Source organism: Anser brachyrhynchus (genome assembly GCF_964034855.1).
Source record: "Anser brachyrhynchus genome assembly, chromosome: 12".
NCBI lineage: Eukaryota > Metazoa > Chordata > Aves > Anseriformes > Anatidae > Anser > Anser brachyrhynchus.
This window is the reverse complement of record NC_137707.1, coordinates 12,824,956-12,838,023: the sequence shown is the minus strand read 5'-3', so window position 1 is coordinate 12,838,023 and position 13,068 is coordinate 12,824,956. Positions and strand designations below refer to the sequence as shown.

Genomic DNA, 13,068 nt, shown 5'->3' with positions numbered 1-13,068 from the left:
CCACAAAACTTCCCTTCCCATCTACTGTTCTTCACTGGTCAGTAGGAGATGCCGAAGGGATGCAGTTGAGCTGTAGCACGAACCTGAACTTGGGATTACACTTGACTCTCTATATCGAGGCAGGGAAGATAAGGAGATGTTAAGGAAGCAGCTTGCTAGCTCTTTGTGGGAAGGGTGCATCTTTCTGGAGATGTTCGCGGTGTCTGCAGATGTTCACGTCTGGCACCAGGTGCTGGTTTTTGCATTAGCCCATCTGTGACAGGCTTTGTCTTGGGTTCCTGCAGGTACAGCTACATGATCGACAACGTCATTCTGCTCATCACTGGGACTCTGCACCAGCGTTCCATCTCCGAGCTGGTGCCCAAGTGCCATCCTCTGGGAAGTTTTGAGCAGATGGAAGCCGTGAACATTGCTCAGACGCCCGCGGAGCTCTACAATGCCATCCTGGTGGACACTCCCCTGGGTGAGTGGAGCCTTTCAAAGTACCCCTCAGCTGTGCGTGGAGCAGATGTCCCTTTCCCCTTCCAGTCTATCAAGGTCCAAGTAGGTCCAAGTCGTGCTCCAGGAAGACAAAGCAGTGGGTACTGTGCAGCTGTGGCTGTACTGCCTGTGGTGGCTGGGCTTAAGTTCATGTTTATGCCTGCCCTATGCCAATTTCTCCATCTGGAGGGCCACTGAGCCCTGTGTGCTTCAACAAATGTCCAAAGCAGCGCGCTGGTAGAGCAGACTGTTGGGGAATTTGGTTTGTGTGAGCCAAGCCTTGAGCTGTCAGAGGAGTGCAGGTGCGGTTAGATCTCATCTGCCACACATACCCACTTGCCAGCTCTTCTGGGAATCGTGCCCTGAAAGCAGGGAGGAAGGAGAAAGCTTGAGAGGTCTTAGAGAAAGTGATCTTTGTAATAATTGTCGTTGGACACGTGGTACATGCCCTTCCTTAGCAAAGGCCATCAGATCATAGAATGACTTGGGCTGGAAGGGACCTTAAAGATCACCTAGTTCCACCCCCCTACCATAGCAGATCCTCTGCTGTAATGTTGTTCTACGTTCCAGCACTTCTAGTTGGATCGTTGAGCAATGTCTTGTAGGCAATTTTTGTAGATAACTATAACGTTCTGCCCATGACACTGATCAAATTAATTCTGTATTGAGGAAAGCTCTTTATATGCCAAAACCTCCCAAAACAAACAACAGCAACAACAAAAAGCACCCAAAAGCTTTTTAAGCTGTTTATATAGCAGGGCCCTGCACTGAGGCACTGTCCCAGGGCTACAAGCCTTGACCGGGAGGCACATGACGCTGTAAAAACAAACGTTTTACGAACAGCCAGTCAGACAGACAGACATGTTCTTTAAAGCTAAAAGTTGTAGGAAGTGGTTGTGGAGAAAATATGGAAGTCTCTTCGCAGTAGTAGGAGAGGTAGTCACAGGAGACTTTCTAAATTAGCATCTGTGGGCACAAGTAATGAGGTACGCCTGAGTCAGTGATTAATCATTCTTTCGGGCTTGCTAGAAAGTGCAAAACACTTAAATCATCATATTGTCTTTGATGGCAGTCATCGTTTTTGGAACTAAAAGTGCTTTTACAAATGATCTCTGTAGTAATGGGGCAAATCAGATAGTTGTCATGGAAAATTGACTTGCCAGATAGAGCCCAACAAAGGAGGGAAAACATGTCTAAAGAGGTCTGGCTACCCTCGAGCGTCTGAGGAGGGAAGGAGCATCTGCAGCAAGGCCGATGCGCTGAGCTGGCGTTCCCTGTGTGTGGGTGTGAGTGTAGCTGAGCGTGGTGGGCTCACCAGGTGGGACACCGCAGCGGGAGAACCGCTGCACGCAGCGGAGCTGAGCCCGCGGTAGGGATGATGTGTGGGAAGAAAATCCTCCTCAAGGGTAAGCGTGAACCTTCCCACTTTGGGGATAAGATAGAACCAAGTATTTCAAAGGTATTATTAGCTCTCCGAAACCTTAAAGCTTCAAGCTGTGCATGGAGTGAAAACACCTCGTTACGCTGCCGGGGGGTTCTGGGGAACGTGGCTGGCAGTTGAGGGTCTTTGCTCTCGTGTTCGTGCACTTGTACATAAGCGAGCTCTGCCTGCTTCTGCCCTGCTGGCCCAAGTTCTTCAGACCTTTGCCCTGGCTGTGCCCTTGAGGCTGTGTACCATCTAGTGTGGCATTTCTTCAGCAGGAGTACGTGGGGAGTAGCCGTGTTGCCTAAACAAGCAAGCACGCAGGCTCCAGTTGTTTAACTTGCACTCCTTCCAGTGACCACACGCGAAGAAACAGCAGCTCTATCTCCTACAGGACTTGAATAGCTACGTGGCTTGGTAGGAATGCCTAACCCCAAATGGCTTTCATAGGTTAGCAGGGCAAAATAAGTCTTGCTGTTAGCCTAATTTGGGATATTGGAGGGCCAAGAACTGAAATAGCTGTGTTCTCATTCCTCTGCTACTCTGAAGTAGCCACTGCTTAGCTATCTGGGCTAGCCAGTGAGTCTTGCAGTGAAAACCAGTCCTGGCACACTCTGTTTTCACTTCTGCCAGCCGTAGCGAGCCGTGTTCCTCTAGCTACGTGGCATTGGTCTCTGATGCTGTTGCAAAGAGTAAGTAGCAAAGAAGCTTCTGTGGGGGTTAGCCCCTGCTCAGGACTCTCTGGATCCCCAGCGTGGCTACTGTCCCTGCCACAGATCTCGTGCAGTGAGAGTGGTGGGCACCAGAGGCATGAGCCTGCAGCGTTCCTGGTTCAGCAGAGCACTGGTCAGCTCTTGGTGTGAGCACAGTGTCCCTTACCCACAGCCGGAGTGCGGAACTGGGAAAGATCATATTTCTCTCTGCAGCAAATTCAGCAGAATTGGTTGCTGAGGGAAGAGTTGAAGAAGTCAGACAAGTCCCATCAATGGGTCTTATTGTGCTCTTGCTAACAAGAGAGTGGCACGACAGCCTTATGTCATGCTAGATGTACAAAACCCATCTTTATCTGCAGCTTGCAGCACCCTGAGCTAGATCTGAAACCCATTTGTGTTCTTTAGGTGGCGACAGCTTCCCAAACACCCTCCCAGAGATACTCTGGCAAAGTGTCTGGGCCGAGCTTCCCACCAGAACACACTAGTTCATCCTGTCTCCTGCTGCTTACCTCAGGCTAGAGAAATAAAAGGAAAACGGGACTGACAGACCTGCCAGGGGGAAACCACTCCTGACTCCAAACATGGGGTGTCCCAGGCTGCAAGGGCTGTGGTATCCCCATGTCTCCTTAACCCACGTAAGATGCTGGAAGAGGAAGAAGCACACGAGCTTCCTCACGACTTGCAGCCTCACAGATGCATAGGCACTGCTGCTGTGCTGCAGCAGGCAATTCGGAAGCCGTCTTGTCAATTCTGAGAGCCTACATCTGGGAACAGTTTTGGGTTTGTTTTTTTTTTTTTTTAATGTGGGCTGCTCTGGCACTGATGCTGGGGGCTAGAGCTGAGAATTTCTGCTAGGAATGGGCTGTTAACTAAACGGTAGGACTGAAGGGTCAAGAAAGTCTTCCAGAGGTGAAGAAAGACTTCCAGGTGAGTGCCCCAAAAATGATTGCAGCCTGGAGAGCCGTGGTGGAGCCTGAGGTTTTAAGTCACAGTAATTTGGTGGCACTGAAGGTGAGTGCCAGACCAGCTCAGCATAAAGTGTGCTTCTGCCTGGTATTGTTGAGGGCTCTCCTACTGCTCTGGGAAGGGCTGGGCGTGGGTCTGGTTAGGGCAGCGCTAACTCTGTCTGTGGCTCTCTTTCAGCTGCTTTCTTCCAAGACTGCATATCCGAGCAGGACCTTGATGAAATGAACATTGAAATCATTCGAAACACGCTGTATAAGGTAAATGAGACTGGGAAGGGAAAGAGATGTTAACTTCCCTCGTTAGTGTGACCACAGCTCTGCCCAGCCAGGAGGTCCAGCCGAGAGGCTGGTTTCTTCAAATAGAGGGAAGAAGGTATTCTCCTCTTAGAATAGATTCAAAAATAAATTTGCTTCCTCTCTGTTTTCTTCCCGGGAGTGGTGGTTGAGTGAATGTGCACAAGAACGGGTACATCCTCTGGAAAGTAAAGATCATGCCTTTGGAGGGGCCTGGCATCCGAACACCCAGCACGGCAGTCAGGGCACCGGAGCTAGGCTGAGTGAGTTTTTTTGGAGCTGTCAGTGTCAAGAGTCTGTGCAAGAGATTTTTGCAAAGGTCCTGCCTTTGAATAAACTTCCTCAGGTCCCAGGCAGGCAGGAGAAGGCCGCTGCTTAACCAGGTGAGTTTAGACATGAGGTTACTGCATTCAGAGTGCTAAAGTGGCTTGATCTTAAACTTGGCTGAAGCACTTCTGTGGGCCTGGCCGTCTGTACCGAGCTCTTTCAGAAGAGTCTCCAACAATCTGCTCAAGCCTTCAGTGGCTGTGGTAGGGATTAGATGCTCTTGGTGGAGCAGCACAAAGAAAAGTACAGCTGGGGTGGAGGAGTCGGGCAGGCTGGAGAGAGCGTTGGCACAGGGACATGGAGGGGCTACGGCACCTCCTGGTCCTGAGCCTGCACGGGAAGCTGTCAGCTCCCCTGCTGGCCCCGTCTGGTTTTAGCTGGCAGTATAAAAGCGTGTGTTTATGTGCAGGCTGTGGCTATCTCTTCATCTTGACTCTCTGGATTAAGGGCGGGATGCAGATTGTATCTGCCAACCTTGCTTTGACTGGTCACGGCCAGCTAGCAGTCACTGTGACCTCTGCTTCCTAAGGAAGCCTTGACCCGTTTGGGGAGGTGGAGAACAGGTCAGGCATGAAGGGAAGAAGGCAAAGGGAGGGGAGAAGCTGCTGCCTTTCGGCAGTCATGCCCAGCTGCGTGTGGCCTCTGGCATGTACTGATCTTTTGCTATAATGGGGGAAGGTATGCCGGTACGCATAAATACCTGCACCCTTGCAGGGTGCAGAGCTCCGTATTGAGCCGGGCAGAGGCAGGGAGCAGAGCGAGCACAGAGCAAACAGGCTGGTGGGTGCCCTCTCCTTGGGTCCCAGCTGCCACGTCCTTTCCATCTCCTTTCTGAGGCTGATACTCCTTTGGATTCTGCTTTTCCTACCCCTAAACTGAAGTGTCGCTGCCTGGTACCTCTCAGCGTGTGCTGGGACTGGATCTTACTAACGAGCAGCCCCCAGGGAGAGCAGGGGCAGGCTGCTTGCTCTGTCAGTAATAAATCACGGGGATGCAGGGGTGGAAGAGGTGACTGCAGCTTACAGGTGCTCACAGATGCAGCCCCAGGGTCTGGAAAATGGATAACACAATGCAAATAGTCTTTGTAGGCAGATTAGAGAAGTAAAATCAGGTCTGATGTCTCTGTGGAGCTGCTCTGAAGAGCACAGCAGATGGGTGCCTGGGATAGACGCTCGTGGCCAGGAGGTGTTAGCATGGTGAGGGAAGACTTGAAGCGCCCGTGCTACCTCCCAGACCTACTGGAGGCACTTTTTGAAGGATTGGACAAGCACACAGACAAGGTTTGAGGAGGATTCATATGAAAAAAGCAATTATAAATGTTTCTTTCTGAAAGCTCTTAAGTAAGCAGTGGCAACTGAGAAGGTTTTTGAATATGATTACGATGAGGAGCAGAAGATAAAAGCGGTCAGCTCTTAGAGTAGAAGGAGGTCAGCAGTGGAGGCATGCCAGCATCATAATCTTCGCTGCTTATTCCTTCTTTTCCGCATCTTTATTGGATATGTTGAAATGAAGCTGGCTGGCTGCTAGTCTTTGCTGGCAACCTGCCTGTAGGAACCTGCCGAAGGAGCTTTGTGGCTGGACAGTAACATACAGCAGACACATCTGGGGATAAATGTGGAGTGATACATGGGAGAGACAAGGAGGGAATCCTAATCCCGGTTGTAGAGGTTTCCTTCTTCCCTGCTACCACTAAACAAACCCTTGGGTTATGACCGACCTCAGTAAGTGTGTCTCTGTGTGAGGCAGTCCGTTCTTAACAGCAGAACAGGAGTGAACTGCACAAACATCACCGTGCTGCTGCGTACATCCGTAGTGCATTCGTCCTGTGCATTTCCTGATCTGTTCCTCTCCTCTCTCACCTCAGAATGTGAAGAGCAGAACAGGAGAAGTTGCTAAGAGGGACATAATAAAGGGTTGGTTACAATGACTTCTGTATGGGAAACTACAAAAAAGGTTCGGGTTCCTCAGCTGGAAGAGGAGTGAATCATGATGGAAATTGTGGATGATGTTGAAAAAGTCAACATGGACGGACTGGCCACAGATCTCCCTTCAGTCTGGATGTGAAAGACAAACAAGACTAGCAGGAGGCAGAGGGTAATTGAATGGTGTCATGGAAATAAAAGACTTCTGAAGATTATTAAGTGCAAGCACATGGCCATTTCTGGGATGTGGTTTTCTGGACAGCAGAAAGTTTCCTGTAAATTGATATCATCTGTGGAGGGGTCCGCAGGGGAGGGTACCCAGCGCAGCTTTCCTGCAGCCTATGTCTCCATGATGCCTGTGATGGTGAATCCTCACTTAGTGCTGGGTATCCAAGTTCACCCATTTTTGCTTCTAAGGCCTAAAACTTGCTTGTGAGCTCTGGGAAAGGCAGAGTTGGGACTGAACCTTTTGTCCAGCATCCTTCTTCTGTGGACCTCAAGCAAAGTTCAATATCCGTGCCCTTGTTCCTGCGATAGCTCTGCAGGGTGACACTCTGTGCTTACCTTTCTTCACAGGAGAGGTGCTCCAGCCCCTTGATCATCTTCGTGGCCCTCTTCTGCACCCGCTCTAACAGATCAGCATGCTTCTTGTGCTGGGGGCTCCAGACCTGGATGCAGGACTCCAGGTGGGGCCTCACAAGGGCAGAGCAGAGGGGGACACTCACCTCCCTTCCCTGCTGCCCACTCCTCTTTTGATGCAGCCCAGGATGCAGTTGGCCTTCTGGGCTGCAAGCACACACTACCGGCTCACATCGAGCTTTTTGTCCACCAGAACCCCCAAGTCCTTCTCTGCAGGGCTGCTCTCAATGAGTTCTTCTCCCAGCCTGTCCTCCAGTCTGGGATTGCCCCAGCCCAGGTGCAGCACCGTGCACTTGGACTTGTTGAACCTCATTAGGTTCATGTGGACCCAATTTTCAAGCTCGTCCAGGTCCCTTTGGATGGCATCCCTTCCTTCTATTGTAGCAACTGCACCACTCAGCTTGGTGTCATCTGCATGCTTGCTGAGGGTGCACTCGATCCCACTATCTATGTCATTGATAAAGCTATTAAACAGTACCAGTCCTAGGACGGACCCCTGAGGGACGGCATTTGTCACCGGCCTCCACTTGGACACAGAGCCATTGGCCACCACTCTCTGGGTGTGACCATCGAGCCAACTCCTTATCCACTGAATGGTCCACCCATCAAATCCATCTCTCTCCACTTTGGAGACCAGCGTGTCACGTGGGACCGTGTCAAAGGACTTGTAGAAGTCCAGGTAGATGACATCGGTCGGTCTTCCTTTGTCAGCCGATGCACTCACTCCATCACAGAAGGCCACCAGATTGGTCAGGCACGATTTACCCTTGGTGAAGCCGTGCTGGCTGTCTCGAGTCACCTTCTTGTCTTGCATGTGCCTCAACACTGCATGGATCTTTTCCATGATCTTGTCAGGCACAGAGGTGAGGCTCACTGGTCTGTAGATCCTTGGGCCTTCTCCATGTCTGTCATTACCAGTTCACCCTTCTCATCCACCACAGGGGTTATACTCTCCTTGGCCTTTCTTTTCTGAGCAGCGTACCTATAGAATCCCTTCCTGTTATTCTTTGCATCCCTTGCCAAGCTCAGTTCCATCCGTGCCTTGGCTTTCCTGATCCCATCCCTGCACATCCGGACCGCATCCCTGTACTCTTCCCAGGCCACGTGTCCCTGTCATTCTTCTGCGTGTGCATTTCCTTCTTGCACTTCAGTTTGACCAGCAGGTCCTTGCTCAGCCATCCCGGTTGTCTGCCCTCCCTGACTGCTTTTTTACACAGGGGGACGGAGAGTTCTTGCACTCTAAGGAAAACATCCTTAAAGAGCTGCCAGCTCTGCTCAGCTCCTTTGTCCCTAAGGACGGTGTTCCAGGGGATGTCATCTACTAGGTCTTAAAATAGCTTGAAGCTTGCTCTTCAGAAGTTCAGGGCCCTGACTTTGCTCTTTGCCAGGCCTGTATTCCTCGAGATCACAAACTCAAGCAGGGCGTTGTCACTGCAGCCCAGACTGCCTCCAGTCTTGACCTCTTTAATGAGCTCTTCTGCGTTGGTGAACACCAGGTCCGTAACACTTCCCCTCCGGTTGGTTTGTGTAATACTGGGCCAAGCAGTTATCCTCAACGTACTCCAGGAATCTTCTCGATTGCTTACAACCTGCTTTGTAGTTTTCCAAGCCGACAGTCCGGGTGGTAGAAGTTCCCCATCAGGAGGAGAGCGTGCAAGCACGACACTTCTTGTAGCTGAAGCCCAAATGCCTCACCCACAGGTTCCCCTTGAATGGGTGGCCTGTGGTAGACCCCAACCACAAGCTGTCCTTTATCGGTGCGGTCTTTAACTCTCACCCACAAGCTCCCAACCTGTCCGTGGCTGTTTCTCAGAGGCAACTCTTCACAATCTATCCGTTCCCTAACGCAGAGGGCAACACGCTCTCGCTTCCTTCCCTGCGTATCCCTTCTGAAGGGTTTGTAGCCCTCTGTTCCTGTGTTCCAGTTATGTGATCCATCCCAGCACGTGTCCGTGACAGCAGTCAGGTCATGTTTGTCTAACTGCACCGTGGTTTCCAGCTCCTCCTGCTTGTTTCCCATGCTGCGTGCGTTGGTGTGGAGGCACTTCAGCTGGGCTGCTGCTCACATCACATTTCTGTGATGTGTAGTGCTCACCCAGCAGTGCCCTTTTGCGCTGTGTGGTAACAAATATTTACCGAACACAGTAATCCAGGTGCTTTTCTGGAGCTGAGGGTGTCCAGCACACGCATTTGTGGTCCATCTTATGACAAGGCAGAGGTTTGTGATGTCTCAGCATCGTTGCTTTGCCACTCCTTTTATGTGATTCTGCTTGCAGCTCTGTGCAGGGAGGTGTTTTAGCACATGATGGTTTCTTCTGAGAAAGTTTTTGCTGAACAGCACTTTTAGCCGTGCTCTGCCTCCATGGCTCCCCGTGGGAGATAGAGTCATCTTCCAGCTGGATTATGGTACATCTCCACAAAGGATTACGTTTCCTGGAGGCAGCCTAGCTGTGCCTAGCCTTGTGTGATTTCTGCAGTGCTCCAGTTGGGATGGAGACCAAGCGGCTGCAGTGTAAAAAGAGAATTACAGAGAATGGCTGGTTTCCTTCACAGATGTCCTGTCTCATCTCGACTCCGCTTACACAGGGCTACTCTCTGAGCTTAGGTCTTGCAGCTATAGTTGTGTGGCTTGGCATGTTTATAGAGGCCAGAGCGGGGTCAGGAAACCATGTGAAACTTCAGCGAATGCTTTGGAGTTAGACCACTCAAAGGAGCAAAATAGGCTTTAACCTTGTTGCCTGAGGTTCTGCCTGCTGTAAGCTCATCCAGTCACTTGAGCAAACCAAACCACAGCCCTTCATGTCTCCGGCTCCTGGGGAAGCACTGTCCCTTGTGCGGGCTTGGTATCCAAGTTCACATGGGGTGAGAGAGCCTGTGCTGTGCTAAAAAGTGTCTGGGAGCATCCCTGCTTGCCTTCTGCCCCCTCCTGAATGGCCCTGTGGGGCAGTAAAGGAAGCTGGGTAGAAGAGCACTCATTTCTCTCTCTTCCAGGCATACCTGGAGTCCTTCTACAAGTTCTGCAAGGCACTTGGAGGTACCACGGCAGATGCCATGTGTCCAATCCTGGAGGTACGTCTGGAAACTCCTGTAGTGATACTCGTCGCTCCACGCTCAGGCACAGCCTGCCTGCCGGTATTTCAGGTGCTCGGGATACTGTTCAGCATCCCAGTGCATCCCATCTGACCTAGGAAAACAATATCTGCACATGACTTTGGGCAGGTTTGGTTGCCTGGTCCTGATTCTGCCAGGTGCTGGCCCATCTGTTGCCTTCATGGCAGCCTCTTCGTCCGTCCAACAAGCAGGAGAACAACCAGAACCAGTCTCTCTGAGGCCCGTCTGCGTGCCAGAGCTGACTGCTGGATGTGCAGGGCTCAGGGACAGCAGGGAACCACTCCTGGAGCTGGGCAGGGTTCTGCTCAGTGCCTTGGCTTGTGCCTGAGGTGGGGATTTCCTCGCCTGACTAGTCTCCAGGCATCAGCCCGTGGTCCTGCAGGTGGCCCCCACGTGTAGCCAGCCCTGCTGAGCACAGGAGAGCTGTGTGCGTCCCAGGCACCGAGCTGGGCTTGCTCGTGCTGCCCTCTGATGCGGCTCTGTTCAGAGCAGCACCGGTATCTGCCAACCTCTAGCAAAGCCCCTGCAGCCCGAGGTGAAAGTCTCTTCTCCCGCAGTTTGAAGCTGACCGGAGGGCCTTCATTATCACCATCAACTCGTTCGGCACTGAGCTGTCCAAGGAGGACCGGGCGAAGCTGTTCCCGCACTGCGGCAAGCTCTACCCCGAGGGGCTGGCTCAGCTGGCCAGAGCAGATGACTACGAACAAGTCAAAAATGTTGCTGACTACTACCCTGTGAGTGCTTTGGGGGACTGGCGCAAGGACCTGCTCTGCCTCAGAGCTTCTCAGGGGCCTGGGGGAGCGTGTGGGTGGACAGCCTGGGGAGGGGGCTGCCTGTCCTCTGCTGTTTGGGGTCGGAGAGCTCCGTGTCCCCTTGCTGAAGCAGTGTGTGCCAATGTTTGTGGGTGCAGGGGCCTGGCCCAGCCACGCTGGTCTGTACGTGGAAGGGATGTGCCTGGTGCATCCTGCCTGCAGGCTCCACACCGCGATGCGGCTTCGAGCTCTGCACGTTTCAGAGGAGGGGCAGGATCCCTGGCCGGATCTGTGATGCTCACAGATGGAAGAAGGGCTTTCTCTGCCCTTCTGGGCTTTGTCGTCAGCGGGTCCCCAGGTGGTGTGTGTGCAGTGCAGCCTCACAGCATCCCGTGTGCTCACAGGGCGGACGACTCTTGGCTTCTCTGGGTCCTCTGCTGACCTGACGTAGTGGCTGGGATGTCTGATGTACGGGGCCCAGGAGTGCTGCTGAGCTTGGAGGGTACTGGAGTCTGGGTACATCCTCTTGTAATGTCTTCCTGCAGGAGTACAAGCTGTTGTTTGAAGGGGCTGGCAGCAACCCTGGAGACAAGACCCTTGAAGACAGGTTCTTTGAGCATGAGGTGAGTGAGCCCTGAGACACCGCTCGACAAGTGTGTCTGCCTGTGCCTCCTGCAAAGCTCAGGGCAGCAGTCAGGTTGTCTGCCTGATGCTCCCAAGCATCAGTGCTGCAGAGAAGCAGAGTTTGGGGGAAGGAAGAGGATGCTATCTCTGTGCTCCAGTGAGGGAATGGTGCTCAGTACTGATGGCTGTGGGGGCCCAGCCTGGTGCTCAGTCCACGTTGTCACCCAGACAGCGTAGAGCAGTGTGGGAGGCAGGTTTGGGGCTGCCGATGGATGTTTGGTCCACCGAGAGCAAGAGCAGAGTAATTATGTGGGAAAGGAGGATTCCCGCAGCACATGAGGGTATAAATCCTTCCCCCTTCAGATGCGAGAGCCTGTCCTCTCTGAGCCATGCACTGTGCCCCCAGCCTGCTGGGGAAGTCGCAGGACTTCCAAGCTGCTCCATCCTTGCCTGGGCTGCCTCTTCCAGCAGAGGACAGCCTAGCAGAGGTGGACAAGTGATGTCCTCCTCCGGGCTTTCCCCAGGTGAAGCTGAACAAGCTGGCGTTCCTCAACCAGTTCCACTTCGGAGTCTTCTACGCCTTTGTGAAGCTGAAGGAGCAGGAGTGCCGCAACATCGTGTGGATCGCAGAGTGCATCGCCCAGCGGCACAGGACCAAGATCGACAACTACATTCCCATCTTCTAACCCCGCCCTGCTCCTGTCCGACCCTCCCACCCCTGGAGCCCAGAGGGACCCCTGTCTATCTTCTACATGCTCCCTGAGTTATCCCTTGCCTAGACGCCAGGGATGTCCCACCTGTCGAACTGGCTCGGATGGGGAAACTGTACAGTTGCTAGTTAAATTATTCACAAGCTGAAGCTTGAGTTGTGTGTGCAGTGAGGGGTCCAGAGGGGCCGGTGGCACAGGCTTGGCCCTGTGCAGCGGGAGGGACGCCTCCTGTCGTGTATCTAATAGTACCCGTGTTACTGTACTAACCTGCTGTATGTGCTTGTGCTCACAGAGCAAGCACCAGCCGGGGCTTGCTGCCTCCAAGTGGTTCCCACCGCTGCAGAGGAACGCGTCAGGTCTGCCACGGCCAGGAGTCCTCGCTGTCAGTGCTCCGAGCACGCCTCCTCCTCAGCGTTGTCCCCGTGAGATTTAGTTTGAGTGTGATTTGTAGCGTAGCCAATGCTGCTGTGTAATCCCTGCATCCCTTGTAGCAAACCACGTTGTGGGACAGACTGAGCAGCCCTGGCCAGGACTGGGACGGAGCCTGTGGGAACGTGAGGGCAGAGCCAGAGCATGTGTGGAGCACGCTCCTCCCCGCTCCAGCAGCATCTGCACTAGTGCTAGCATCCTCAAAAGCTGCTCTCTTCAGTCACTGGAGCTTGAAAGGGCTCCGTAAGCTGCCTGAGCTCCTTCCTCCCCTGCGAACCCCGTGGCTTGGAGCTGTGTTTGTCACAACGTGCAAGGGTCTGGGCTCTGCGGATGGTGCTGTGACACGGGGGAGCCCCTGCCCTGCTCTGGGTGGCTGCGTGGCCGTGCTGCACGCCTGGTCCCGGGGCAGAGCAACCTCCTGGCTGCCCCGCGGCGGTGCGGCAGCGGAGGGGCTTCGCTGATGGGGAGTTCCCAGTGCTCCCCGTCCGTCCTGCCTGGCAGCAGCGGCTCTGTCCCAGCTTGTGCCGTGGTCACCTCTGCAGTGTTTGTTACCCTGTGACCCCCCTCCTCTCCACACCAATAAATATCTGCCTACCGCACCGCGCTCTCCCTGCTTTCTCCGGCGCCTGCTCGCACGTCCCCAGGGGCCCGCGTTGGCGGCGTGCTTCTCGTGGCTGCC

General features: G+C 53.3%; 1 protein-coding gene across 1 annotated transcript in view; it reads left to right on the top strand.

Annotated features, from left to right (window-relative positions):
- The window catches only part of ATP6V0D1 (ATPase H+ transporting V0 subunit d1), a 36,761-nt gene extending 23,773 nt beyond the window's left edge, over positions 1 to 12,988 (top strand). The window contains exons 3-8 of the mRNA XM_080552668.1: positions 285 to 463; positions 3,760 to 3,839; positions 9,755 to 9,832; positions 10,432 to 10,608; positions 11,172 to 11,249; positions 11,775 to 12,988. Coding sequence (XP_080408794.1) covers positions 285 to 463; positions 3,760 to 3,839; positions 9,755 to 9,832; positions 10,432 to 10,608; positions 11,172 to 11,249; positions 11,775 to 11,936 — 754 coding nt within the window. The 3' untranslated portion in view covers positions 11,937 to 12,988. The remainder of the gene's footprint in view (positions 1 to 284; positions 464 to 3,759; positions 3,840 to 9,754; positions 9,833 to 10,431; positions 10,609 to 11,171; positions 11,250 to 11,774) is intronic.
- Positions 12,989 to 13,068: the final 80 nt, after the last annotated feature.